Source organism: Erinaceus europaeus, chromosome 3 (genome assembly GCF_950295315.1).
Source record: "Erinaceus europaeus chromosome 3, mEriEur2.1, whole genome shotgun sequence".
NCBI lineage: Eukaryota > Metazoa > Chordata > Mammalia > Eulipotyphla > Erinaceidae > Erinaceus > Erinaceus europaeus.
In genome coordinates, this window is record NC_080164.1 from 62,930,874 (window position 1) to 62,943,911 (window position 13,038).

General features: G+C 42.4%; 1 protein-coding gene across 1 annotated transcript in view; it reads right to left on the minus strand.

Moving 5' to 3' along the window:
* Nucleotides 1–1,895: 1,895 nt before the first annotated feature.
* STARD7 (StAR related lipid transfer domain containing 7) overlaps nucleotides 1,896–13,038 on the minus strand; it is a 34,896-nt gene continuing 23,753 nt past the window's right edge. Inside the window, exons 3-8 of the mRNA XM_007529878.3 lie at nucleotides 12,026–12,075; nucleotides 9,128–9,238; nucleotides 8,957–9,039; nucleotides 7,516–7,615; nucleotides 4,472–4,556; nucleotides 1,896–3,749 (exon numbers count right to left, since the gene is read on the minus strand). Of these exons, the coding sequence (XP_007529940.2) occupies nucleotides 3,565–3,749; nucleotides 4,472–4,556; nucleotides 7,516–7,615; nucleotides 8,957–9,039; nucleotides 9,128–9,238; nucleotides 12,026–12,075 (614 nt within the window). The 3' untranslated portion in view covers nucleotides 1,896–3,564. The remainder of the gene's footprint in view (nucleotides 3,750–4,471; nucleotides 4,557–7,515; nucleotides 7,616–8,956; nucleotides 9,040–9,127; nucleotides 9,239–12,025; nucleotides 12,076–13,038) is intronic.

A 13,038-nucleotide genomic window follows, 5' to 3' on the forward strand; every position in this document is an offset into this window, starting at 1 on the left:
AGCTCACTGGGCAGAACGCATACTTTATCATGTGTGAGAATCCAAGTTTGTACCTCCAGCACATGAGATCACTAGGCCTGGCCTCAGTGATGATCCATATATAGTGGAGCCGTGCTCTGGTTTCTCTCCTCTCTGTCCCTCTATCTGCAATTAAAACCATGGAGGAGGGTTTCACCAAAAGTGGCAGATTCACACAGGCACAAATAAATCAATTTAAAAAAAGAGAAAAAAAGAGCTCAGCTGTTTCTCAGCAGAAATGTTTAGAGTCTGAATAACCACTTCAGAGATACCATGAAGAGGCCTCTACAGCAGGGCAGAGGCCAGAATAACTCCCTTATTTAAGATCATGAAGACATCCAGAAGAGAAGCAATTAGAGAAGCCAGAACTCCTACCTATTACACCCAAAGAGAATAGAAGTATGGACCAAAATTCTTTTGGGGGTGCAAAAGGTAGGATGTTCTGGTATACTTCCCACCCTGCCAAGTGAGGATCTCAGCTCAAGTATTTTACCCTCCCCCTCCACCAAGGTATTAAACAGTCACTCACACTCAACATAAGACCTTACATTATAGTCTTCTCTGCACTTTCACAGGTTTTTCCATTAACTAAACTCTAACAACTTTTTCTACTACAGTGAGTATTCTTTCTTTTAAAAAGACATATTTGAGAGCTTGTTTGGAGGTTCTAGCAGGGGAGAGCAGCTACTCATATAACCTTGACCGAAAACCAGTCCATCTCTATTCGGGGAAGGCCGTCCTCGTCTTCTTCGACCGAGCACACAGCTTCGGGAGGGATGCACATGGAGCGGTGAGGGAGGAAGGGGACACCCACCTAGCCAGCCAGATCAGCCGAATCAACCCTGGTGATTAATGGGGTGACAGATGTCGCAGCCAGATCACCCTCACATCCTAAAAAGAGATATTTGGAGGTTGGGCAGTGGCGCTGCCAGTTAAGTGCACATATCAGCAAGGACAAGTACCTGGGTTCAAGCCCCTACCCCCTCTCCCCACCTGCAGGGGGGACACTTCACAAAGAAGCAGATCAGCAGGTATCTTTTTTTTTTCCTAAATATTTATTCCCTTTTGTTGCCCTTGTTGTTGTTACTGATGTCGTCATTGTTAGATAGGACAAGGAGAAATGGAGAGAGGAGGGGAAGACAGAGAAGGGGAGAGAAAGACAGATATCTGCAGACCTGCTTCACTGCCTATGAAGCGACTTCCCTGGAGGTGAGGAGTTGGGGGCTCGAACCGGGATCCTTTTGCCGGTCCTTGCACTTTGCGCCACGTGTGCTTAAGCTATTAAGCACTATCACTGGACTATCACTGCGCTATCACTGGACTCCCTGCAGGTATCTTTCTCTCCCCTCAATTTCTCTCTGTCCTATCGAATAAATGGGAGGGAGGGAGGGATGGCTGCCAGGAGCAGTGGATTTGTAGCCCCAGTGATAACCCTGGTGGCAATTAAAAAAAATAAATAAATCACTTATTTATATACTCATGAGAGGGAAGGAGGGAACCTGAGCATCACTCTGGCACATGTGATGCTGGAAACTGAACTCAGGACATCATGCATGAGGGTCCAGTATGTCATTTGCTGAGCTATCTCTCGGACCACTGAATAGTCAGTCTTTCAAAGCTAAGGATATGGGTTAAAGGATCAAGATAAGGAAGTATAAATGGGTGAATGGTTTTAAGATGACAAATTGGTCATGATGGTTAGCTGCATGTCAATTATTATCAAAAAAAAAAAAAGAGAGAGAGAGAGAGAGCAAAAATTAGCCCTGCTAATTCCAAGTACCCTTTGGAAATGCTCTCCTCTTCAACTCTATGATCAAGAAGAAATGATAGGTTTAATATGCAAGAGCTCTCCAACACCATCAACCAAAAACAAAGTCTTTTGTACCAGTCTTTTTAGTATTTATTCACACATTTGATAAAAATGTCAGTTAGGAGTAAAATCATTACAAGAGTATAAGTAACTATACAGACCAACCCCAACTGAAGAGTCAATTTGCCAAAAATCAGACCATGAGCTCCTTAGCTCCTAATTCACTCACACAGTCTCACTCACATTCATCCATGCTCCAACAATCACAGGTGCAAAGTTCAGACATAACCCAGGAACTCTAAGATAGATTAGTGAAAAGGGAGTTAGAACTGCTCAATGCATCTTCTCTGCTCTGCCAATGACTCTGAGAAGGTGAAATATGAAAAACGGAGCAGTTATTCCTTGGCACAAAACCTGATAATACAGAAAAAAAAGGTCAAGCTGCCTAAATTAGCCTCAGGTTTAGCTCCTTTTTCTCCCCACAAAAGGGTAGTAGCAAGCAAAGGAAAAAAAGTATATATATATAAAAAAAAAAAAGCCACACAAAACCTAGGTGAGAGAGGAGGACTTAAAAACGTGATCTCTATTCTGGCAGATTGCAATATAAACAGTGTAAGTAAGTATAAGTAAGATCAGTTAGGCAAAAGTATACCAGCTGACTGTAATCTCATCTGAACAAGTAGCTTGTTCTTACTTTATCTCTGAAGAGGAGGAAATTTTTCTTAAAGGAGCAAGAAGGTGACATAAATCACATTCCTGTTACATTAGAATCTGGGACAAAAATACATCTGTTCTTTCATACATCTTGTCTACCCAACTCCTATTCCTCTACATTTAATCTTTTAAGAAGGCCAGGTCTCAGCATCCAATCAAATCCGAAGTGTGAAAAATAATGCCTGAGTCAAAAATGGTGTTCTCTATACAATGGGATATAAAGAAATTCATTCAACTCCCCGACTTTCACTTTTTCACTAAATTTAAGTGTCATATTTTCAGCATCTCCACTGGTCCTATTAAAACACTGATGATACAAAAATTCCTGTCAAAAAATGATTCATTTCCCTATGCTTTTGGTAAATAAATTATAATTTAGAAGGAGTTGATGGCCCAAATGAATACAGAGCACAAATATAGGACTGGCCAATTCAAAGGAAACTGCTTTAGACAGACTAAGTCAACAGCATGTGTGAGAGGCCAAGATAAATTTCTTGGTACAAACTTTATGTCCCTAAAGAGAGAAGGAAGATGAAGACAAGGCACTTACACTGCCAAGCAATAGTTCACATCCATTCAACACTAGGACGGTTACTGAGCCCCTCACTGAAAGACTGAACCAGCCAATAGCACTTTCCAGTTGAAGCTTCGGAACTGAAGGAAATCCAAATTTGCCGTAGAACCAATGGTGGGAACTGGATTGTTGGCAGAGGAAGCTACTCAGAGGAAGCAAAGAGAAATTGTCTCCTGGCCTGAGATGAGAGAATTGTTCCACATTAGCTTAGTGAAATACTGAAATTCAAAATGCTTGGCCTGAGAGTATGGCAATGTCCCCAATGGATACCTCCTCTCCGTTTTGATAAAGAGCAATAAGGGCTCTGAATGAAATCAGATGCCTGTTACTGAATTATCTTGCACTGATGGTTACAGCAGATACATTTTAATACATGTCCCCATTCAATAGCAGATAAGGGACAAGTACAGAGTTAGAAAAAGGCTGTCCCTTCTTATTCCAACACCATTCAAGCATACTCAATTCGAGCAGGGCCACAACTACCCTCGTTCTTCCGTTCAGAAGATGAAGCAGTAGTCTTGGCCTCACTACTCATTTCCAGAGGTTTAGCCGAGATATAGTCCTTAACTTTGATCTCCATGTTCTTGGCTTTCAGAGTGGCTGTATGCAGCTTCTCCAGGAAATCTGGCATACCTGTCGGAAGAAAGAGAAACTTAGGTAGGATGGCATAAAAGACAAGCAGGTTCAAATTTAGAAGGCCAGACTTCCTTGAAGAGCCAACTCTTACTTAATGAGTTAACAGTCTGAGTAACAAACTGTGATAACTGCCTCCAAAAAAAAATGTCTAAGAGGTAAAAACCTATGAGCAAGCTGGGAGGTGGTGCAGTGGAGATCAAGTATTGGGAATTCTATATCTGTACTTCTAATGTCCTAGGTTCAATGCCTAGCACCACCATAAGCCAGAGCTAAACAGTACTCTAGTTAACATTCTAAAAACAGCAACAACAATAAATAAATATTTTACTGTGTGCTTAACCTGGTGTCTTACCACCAGACCCCCACAAATAAATATTTTTTTTGAATGTTAGAGAAAGGGAGCCAGGCAGTAGCACAGTGGGTTAAGCGCACGTGGCGCAAAGCACAAGGACCTGCATAAGGACCCTGATTTGAGCCCCTGGCTCCTCACCTGTAGGGGGTCCCTTCACAGGCGGAGAAGAAGGTTGTAGGTGTCTGTCTTTCTCTCCCCCTCTCTGTCTTCCCCTCCTCTCTCCATTTCTCTGTCCTATCCTACAATAATTTTTAAAAAAGGGCAACAAAAAGGGAATAATAAATAAATACATATTTAAAAAAAAGTTAAGAGAAAAACAAAAACTTAACCCAGGTTCCAAACTTTGTATATACAAGTGTTCACTCACCGCTGGAAACCATCCAACTAACACAGTATCGAGGAAACACAGTCTGGGGATTGTCACTGTATGTCAACAAGTAGTCAAAGCCATTCTGTGAAAAAAACAGCAAAGATGACAGTACTTGAATTACTCACAACCTCTGCATCCAGCATCACAGAATAATCATGATCTAATTCTAGTGAAGAATGCTATTTTTTTATATTTATTTATTTTCTCTTGTTGCCCTTGTTGTTTTTCATTGTTGTAGTTACTATTATTGTTATCGATGCTGTTGTTGTTAGATAGGACAGAGAGAAATGGAGAGAGGAGGGGAAGACAGAGAGGGAGAAAGAGAGAAACCTGCAGGCCTGCTTCACCGCCTGTGAAGCAACTCCCTTGCAGGTGGGGAGCCGGGGGCTCGAGCCGGGATCCTTACGCTGGTCCTTGCGCTTTGCGCCATGTGCGCTTAACCCACTGCACTACCGCAGGACTCCCAGAATGCTATTTTTAACACTGTACAAGAAACAATTAATAGTGTTCTACCTTACTAAGGATGGCTCTCTGTGCCTTCTGCTTGTCTCATGAGATGTTTTCAATTCAGTTTCTATTCTTTTTTTTGTTTGTTTTGTTTTGTTTGCTTCTAGGGTTATTACTGGGGCTCAGCACCTGCACTACAAATCCACTAATCCTGGAGGCCATTTTTCCAATTTTGTTGCCCTTATTGTCACTATTGCTTTATTGTTAGTTATTGCTGCTGCTGCTGCTGCTGCTGTTGTTGTATAGGACAGAGAGAAATTAAAAAGGGAGGGAATATAAGAGAGGGAGAGAGAAAAATAGATACCTGCATAACATACCTCCTTCACCACTTGTGAAGTGATCCCCTTGCAGATGGGGAGCTCTGGACTCAAACCCAGATCCTTAAGGTGGTCCTTGCGCTTCGCACCATGTGCACTTAGCCCACTGCACTACCGCCCAGCCCGTTTTCTTTTAAACCTAGTGATAGTGAACTACATTAATTTTGCCTACAACTAATGGGCAAAAATTAATGGCTTAAAAAAAATACTGCTCTAGGGGGCTGGGCACAGCAGGTTAAGCACACATGACATAAAGCGTAAGGACTGACCTAAGGATTGCAGTTTGAGCCCCCAGTTCCCCACCTGCAGGGAGGTCACTTTACAGGCGGTGAAGAAGGTCTGCAGGTGCCTATCTTTCTCTCCCCATCTTCCCTTCTTCTCTGGATTTCCCTCTGTCCTATCCAACAATGATGACAGCAATTAACAACAATAACAATGATAAGCAACAGAAGGGGAAAAATAGCCTCCAAAGAGCAGTGGATTCATAGTGCAGGCACTGAGCCCCAGCAATAACCCTGGAGGCAGGGGAAAAAAAAATACTACTCTAAAAATATTACAGAAGGGGGGGCTGGGCGGTAGCACATGGCGCAAAGCGCAAGGACCGGCGTAAGGATCCCGGTTCGAGCCCCTGGCTCCCCACCTACAGGGGGGTCACTTTACAGGTGGTGAAGCAGGTCTGCAGGTGTCTGTCTTCTCTTTCCCTGTTTTCCCCATCTCTCTCCATTTCTCTCTGTCCTATCCAGCAACAATGACATCAATAGCAACAATAATAATAAACAACAAAGGCAACAAAAGGGAAAAATAGCCTCCAGGATCAATGGATTCATAGTGCAGGCACTGAGCCCCAGTAATAACCCTGGATACAAACAAACAAAACCAACAAACAAAAAAAATAGTACAGAAGAAGCCAAGCAGTGCCATACCTGGTTTAGTGCACACATTACTATGCTCAAGTACCCAGGTTCAAGCACCTGAGCCCCACCTACAGGGGGGATGCTTCACAAGTGGTGATGGTTTGAAAGTATCTTACTTTCTTTGTTTGCCTCCTCCTCTCAATTTCTCTCTATTCTATATAATAAAAAGTAGAAAGGAAAAGAGGGAGGAGCCACCAGGAACAGATTTGTAGTGTAGCACCGAATCTCAATAATAACCTTGCTAGAAAAACAAACAGAAACAACTTCTAAGACTCTATGGTCAGACTGAGGAGTCAGGGGCTTTCTTCTCAGGACTATCTTTCACTGGCTCCTTTTTCTCCTTTGGGAAAACCTTCCTTCCTTCCTTTCATTTTCTTTAAAGATTTATTTATTAATGAGAGATAGGAGAGAAAGAAAGAACCAGAAACACTCTGGTACATGTACTGCTAGGGATTATACTCTGGATCTCATGCTTGAGAGTCCAGTGCTTTATCCACTGCGTCAGCTTTGGGGTACTCTTTCAACCCAGAATTTCTAAAATGTAGTTCCCTGGCCAGAAACATCAGCTTCACCTGAGTTTCTATAAATGCAAATTCTTGGGCCAAACTCCACTAATGTCTTTTTCATAGTGCTAGTGAATTCTGATACATGTCAAGTTTGAGAGTAGTTGTCCTACAGCAACCTATACACTTCCTAGTTCAGATAAAGACAAGAAAATTCTCATGTGCGCGCATGCACGCACTCAATCACTGAGGCTTCAATGCTTCAAGCTGACTTTTTTAGGCAGAAGTAGAGGAAGGGTAGTCGGGCGGTAGTGCAGCAGGTTAAGCGCATGTGGCGCAAAGCACAAGGACTAGCTTATGGATCCTGGTTCAAGCCCCCGGCTCCCCACCTGTAGGGGAGTCATTTCAAAGGCAGTGAAGCAGGTCTGCAGGTGTCTCTCTTTCTCTCCCCCTCCTCTCTCCATTTCTCTCTGTCCTATCTAACAATGATGACATCAGTAACAACAACAATAACTACAACAACAATGAAAAAAAAAACAAGGGCAACAAAAGGGAAAATAAATAAATATTAGAAGGAAAAAAAAAAAGAAGTAGAGAGAAAGATACCAAAGCACTAAGTGTACTGAGTGCTTTTAGTACACTAAGTGTACTAAGTACACTTTCAGTGTACTGGGGGCCTGGTTTGAACCTGGGTTATGTCCCTGACAAAGCAAGTGCATTGTGTAAGTGATTCTGCTGGCCTTTGAGAAAATTCCAGAGTCAATAGATAGAAATCACCTCTTGGATAATATAAAACTCACCTCATCAAACGACTTGTGAGGACGAATTACCATTTGGGATTCATATGATCTGACCCTCACAAATTCCGGAGACTCTGGTACACTAGGGTGCTCCACAGCGCTGGTAAGGAGGAAAATTAAGGAAACTGTAACATCTTCATGCCAAACACCATGGGAGTTGAATTCAAACAAATAAACAAGCAAAAAAAAAAAAAACCTTTAAAAGTTGCCTTGGGGGAGTCTGGCGGTAGCACAGTGGGTTAAGCACAGGTGGCACAAAGCGCAAGGACCAGCGTAAGGATTCTGGTTCAAGCCCCCCGGCTCCCCACCTGCAGGGGAGTCACTTCACAGCAATGAAGCAGGTCTGCAGGTGTCTATCTTTCTCTCCCCCTGTCTTCCCCTCCTCTCTCCATTTCTCTCTGTCCTATCTAACAATGATGACATCAACAACAATAACTACAACAATTAAAAAAAAAAAAAAACAAGGGCAACAAAAGGGAAAAGAAAGAAAGAAAGTTGCCTCAGGGCACTGAGTGGTGGTGCATCCAGTTGAACGCCAATATTACCGTGTGTAATAACCTGGGTTCAAGTCCCCACCCCCACCTGCAGAAGGGGAAGCTTCATGAGTGGTGAAGATGTGTTTCTCTTTCCTCCTCCCTCGCAATATCTGTCTCAAAAAAAAAGTTAGTTGAAATATTTAAAATAGAATAGAAAATTCATGAAGCTGAATGAATAGAGTAAGTTTTACTTATTTATTTGCCTCCAGAGTTATCACTGGGAATCAGTGCCTGCACTATGAACCCACTGCTTCAGGCAGCCATTTTTGTTGTTGTTGGACAAGACAGAGAGAAACTGAGAGAGGAGGGGAAGGTAAGAGAGGGGGAAGAGAAAGACAGATACCTGCAGATCTGCTTCACCACTTGTGAAGTGACTCCCCCCCCCACCCCCCGCAGGTGAGGAGCTGGAGCCTCAAACCAGGATCCTTGAGCTGGTCCTAGTTCTTCATACTGTGTGCTTCACCTGGTGTGCCCTCACCTGGCTCCCACAAACTAAGTTCTAAAAAGCAAAGTAGGGGGCTGGAGAGATAGTATAATAGTCACACAAAAAGACTTTCAGACCTGAGGCACCAAGGGTCCCAGGTTCAACCCTCAGTACAGCTTTAAACCAAAACTGAGTAGTGATCTGGTTTAAAAATAATAAGAAATAAAAAGAAAATATGTTCCTTTGGTGATTAATTCCTGGCTCTGTGCTGAAGGAGAAAGCACTTCTGTTATCTAAATTATCAACACTGAGTATTTGATTCCTTCAACTTTTTTTAGACATCACTAGTCATGGCCCCAGGTGGGATGGGTGAGGCTGCAGGAAACCCTGTAGAGGACTCATCAGAACACCGAGAACTAGCAAGCTTCCACCACCAATACAGATGAAGGGCAGTTAAAGGAATTCAGCAGGACTCACGTACCGTGACACCAACACCATCATGTTGTTTTCCTGATCCACACTATACCGCCGAACATAAACATAATCCCGTGAGTACATCGGATACTAAATAAATGAAGGGGCAGGATTAGTATCATGCCTCACACAGAAATGGTAACCAAAAAGGCAGAAATGGTAACCATAAAATACTCACAGGAAAATGAGTTACCCAGTGAAGAACCTCAGAGCCACTAACCACGTCCCTCTCGATAACTTCCAGCTTGATTACCAGAGCATCCCACTTTTTTCTATATTCTGTGTCCAACTGCAGAAAAAGATCCAAGAGAAAGGCTAAGAATGTGGCTCAGTGGCAAAGCACAAGTTTTGCATGCATGAGTTCCTGAGACTGCCCCCTGGTACCTCCCTGTACAAGATCCTAAACAAAGCTAAAGAAAGCTTCTTCAGATGTTTGGGTCTCTGACCCAAGGACCCTGGGCTGATCTAAAAGGTAGCGCAAATATGAATGACAACTGTATTTATTAAAGATAAGTCTTACAGTACTTTCTTGTTGGCTAATATCATGTTGGAAATTAGAAGTTAGTGTTAACAAGAAAAAGGCACCAGGGATGGGCAGCGGTGCACCTGGTTAAGGACCCAGGTTCGAGTCCCTGCTTGAACTCCCACCTATAGTGGAGAAGGTTCACAAGTGGTGAAGCTGGGCTGCAGGTGTCTATCTCGCCCTCCCCTCTCAATCTCTCTGTCTTATCAAATAAAATGAGAGAGAAGGGGGGGGGAGCCTCCCAGAGAGGTGGACTCATAGTGCCAGCATCAAGTCCCAGCAATAACCCTAGGGGCAAAATTTTTTTTTAAATTAAAATACTTAAAAAAGAGAGAGAGAAACCTAAGAAAAAATATTGTAGCATAATCAAATCAAGTGGGAGGTACAGTGCATAAAACATTGTAATTGCAAGCATGAGGTCCTGAGTTCAATCCCCAGCATAGCATGTGCCAGAGTGATGTGCTATTTCTCTCTCCTCCTACCTGCTCATAAATAAATCTAGAAAAACACTGCAATACAAGACATGTCTGGGGAAAAATATAATCATGCAAATTTACAAGGCTGCAGCAATTCTAAAGAGTTATAAACAAGAACTCCAAAAGTATTAAGACACCTCACACAAATGCAAGTAGCGTATTTTTTAAAAAGAATGAGCTAACACATGAGAGACCAAGGCAACACTCAGCTCTGACATATGTAATAGTAAAAAAAAACAAAAAAAAACACTGGGGCTCAGGCATGCTAATTCCTATGCTCTACAGCTGAGCTACTTCCCTGCATGAGTTTCTTTATTTTGTTATAACTTCAAGCATCACTAGCAATTACAGAATTACAAAATTAAGACATATCATATACATTGAGAAACATAAATTCACAAACTGACACAATTCAGCTATCAGAGAAATATGTGTACTGGGATTATTACTAGTGGGCATTATAATCTTTTTTTTTGTATAATCTTTTTATTTATTTTTTAAATCTTTATTCACTGATTGGATAGAGACAGCCAGAAATTGACAGTGATGGGGGAGACAGAGAGGGAGAAACAGTGGTCCAGGAGGTGGCACAGTGGCTAAAGCACTGAATTCTCAACCATGGGATCCCAAATTCAATCCCTGGCAGCCAGCACATGTACCAGAGTGATGTCTGGTTCTTTCCCTCCTCTTCTCATTCTCACAAATACATTTTAAAAATCTTTAAAAAAAAAAAGTGTATTCCTTGAGGGAGGGGGAGAGAGAGAGACACCTGCAGCACTGCTTTATCACTTGCAAAGCTTTCCCCCTACAGGTAGGGACCAGGGGCTTGAACTCCCTTGCTCACTGCAACATATGTGCTCAACAAAGTGCACCACACCACCAGTCCCAGCATTATAATCTTCAAACTAGTTACTGAAAGCTCAGCCAAAAAAAAAACAAAAAAGGGAAAAAAGTTGTTTTTCCCCTCACAACTCTGGATGTCCCGTCTCCCCTTTATATACCACACACACACACACACACACACACACACACACCAGCACCAAAATGACAGCAGTCTTGAATAAATCTATTTTACCTAAGTGAATACCTTCACTGTGGAAATGTTTCAGAGATCATTAAACTCTGACTTGATCTGTATTTAAAAATGCTATAAAGGGGAGTTGGGCGGTAGCTCAGCGGGTTAAGCGCAGGTAGTGCAAAGCACAAGGATGGGCGGAAGGATCCCAGTTCAAGCCCCGGCTCCCCACCTCCAGGGGAGTCGCTTCACAGGCAGTGAAGTAGGTCTGCAGGTATCTTTCTCTCCCCTCTCTCCATTTCTCTCTGTTCTATCCAACAACGACATCAATAACAACAATAATAAAAACTACAACAATAAAACAACAAAAGGAAATAAGTATTTTTTTAATCTTTTTTAAAAATGCTATAAAGGATGATAAATGTACTAGGTTGAAAGAGAAAATGTAACCCTGGCTCCACACCTGCAGAGGGGTCACACTTCATAGGCAGGGAAGCAGGTCTGCAGGTGTTTTTCTCTTCCCCTCCTCTTTGTCCTATCCAACAACAACAATAAACAACAAGGGCAACAAAAGGGAGAGGGAAGAGAGAAAATGCAAATACAAACAGAAGATTAAGTGTATAGCATCACTGTTATATGTACTGACTTTTGAGGCCAGGAGGTGGCACATCTGATTGTGTGCTTATGTTACCAAGCTCAAGGACCTGGTGCTACAGATGTCTTTTTTTCTCTCTCCTTATCTCCCCACCTCCCCCCCTTCACTCTCCATCTCTCTGCCTCTATCAGATAAAGTTAAAAGAGGGAGGAGGAGGAGAGGGAGGAGAAGAAGAAAAGTGGTGTACTGCACCAAAGTAAAGGACTTGGGGAGGGGGCACACAGCACTTTCAGGTCCTGGTACATAATGGTGAAAGAGGACCTAGATGAAAACTGACAAATTTTACACATGTCCCCAACAACTGTATTAACTGTTAACTAAAAGCCATTAATCCCAATATATGTCGGTGGTGGTAACTTGGTTTCTAGGCTTAGAGGCTCCAAGTGTAGAAAGAATAATTAACTCACCTGAACATTGAAGAACTGTCGGGGTGTCACATCTGTGTAAGTTCCAAAAACTAGAATACAAGAAAGAGGAGTTTGTCAGAATCTCATCATTTATCTTTCCCTAGGACTCAACTCCACTTCAGTCATAAAGTATTAATAGATCTTAATATTAATAGAGATTTAGGAACTCGAAGTTATACAAGTTGTATTGGAAAAGTAAAATAAAACAGCCTCCAGCAATGTAGAAAACAAAACAAACACACACCTGACAGTGTAACTTTTCTCATATGGAAGAGGAAAAACAAACAGAAAAGCACCACAATTTTTGTGAGAAACACCAGTGGCAAAAAAAAACAAACAAGTATAGGGCCCTAGAGGTAGTGCAGTGAGTCGGGAACTGAAGTTGGAAACATGAGGCTCTAAGTTAAAACCTAGCATCCCATGTGCCAAAGTAATGCTCTAGTTGTATGTATCTTGTAGAGAAAATGACCCTGGGTCCATACTCCCAGAGGGTTAAAGAATAGGAAAGCTGGGGCTGGGTGGTGGCACACCTAGTTTTGAGTGCACATTACAGTGGCCAAGGACCTGGGTCCGAGCCCCAGACCCCCACCTGCAGGGGAAAAGCTTCACAGTGGTGAAGTAGGGCTGCAGGTGTCTCTCTGTCTCTCTCCCTCTCTATCACCCCCTCCCCTCTCAATTTCTGGATGTCTCTGTCCAAATAAATAAAGATAATTTTTTTAAAAGATTAAAAAAAAAAAGAATAGGAAAGCTATCAGGCGAGAGGATGGGATACAGAGTTCTGGTGGTAGGAATTGTGTGGAGTTGTACCCCTCTTATCCTATGGTTTTGTCAGTGTTTCCTTTTTTTAGTATTTTTTATATTTATTTATTCCCTTTTGTTGCCTTTTTTTAAATTGTTGTAGTTACTGATGTCGTTGTTGTTGGACAGAGAGAAATAGAGGAGGGGACGACAGAGAGAGGGGAGAAAAAGAGACACCTGTAGACCTACTTTACCACCTGAGAAGCGACTCCCCT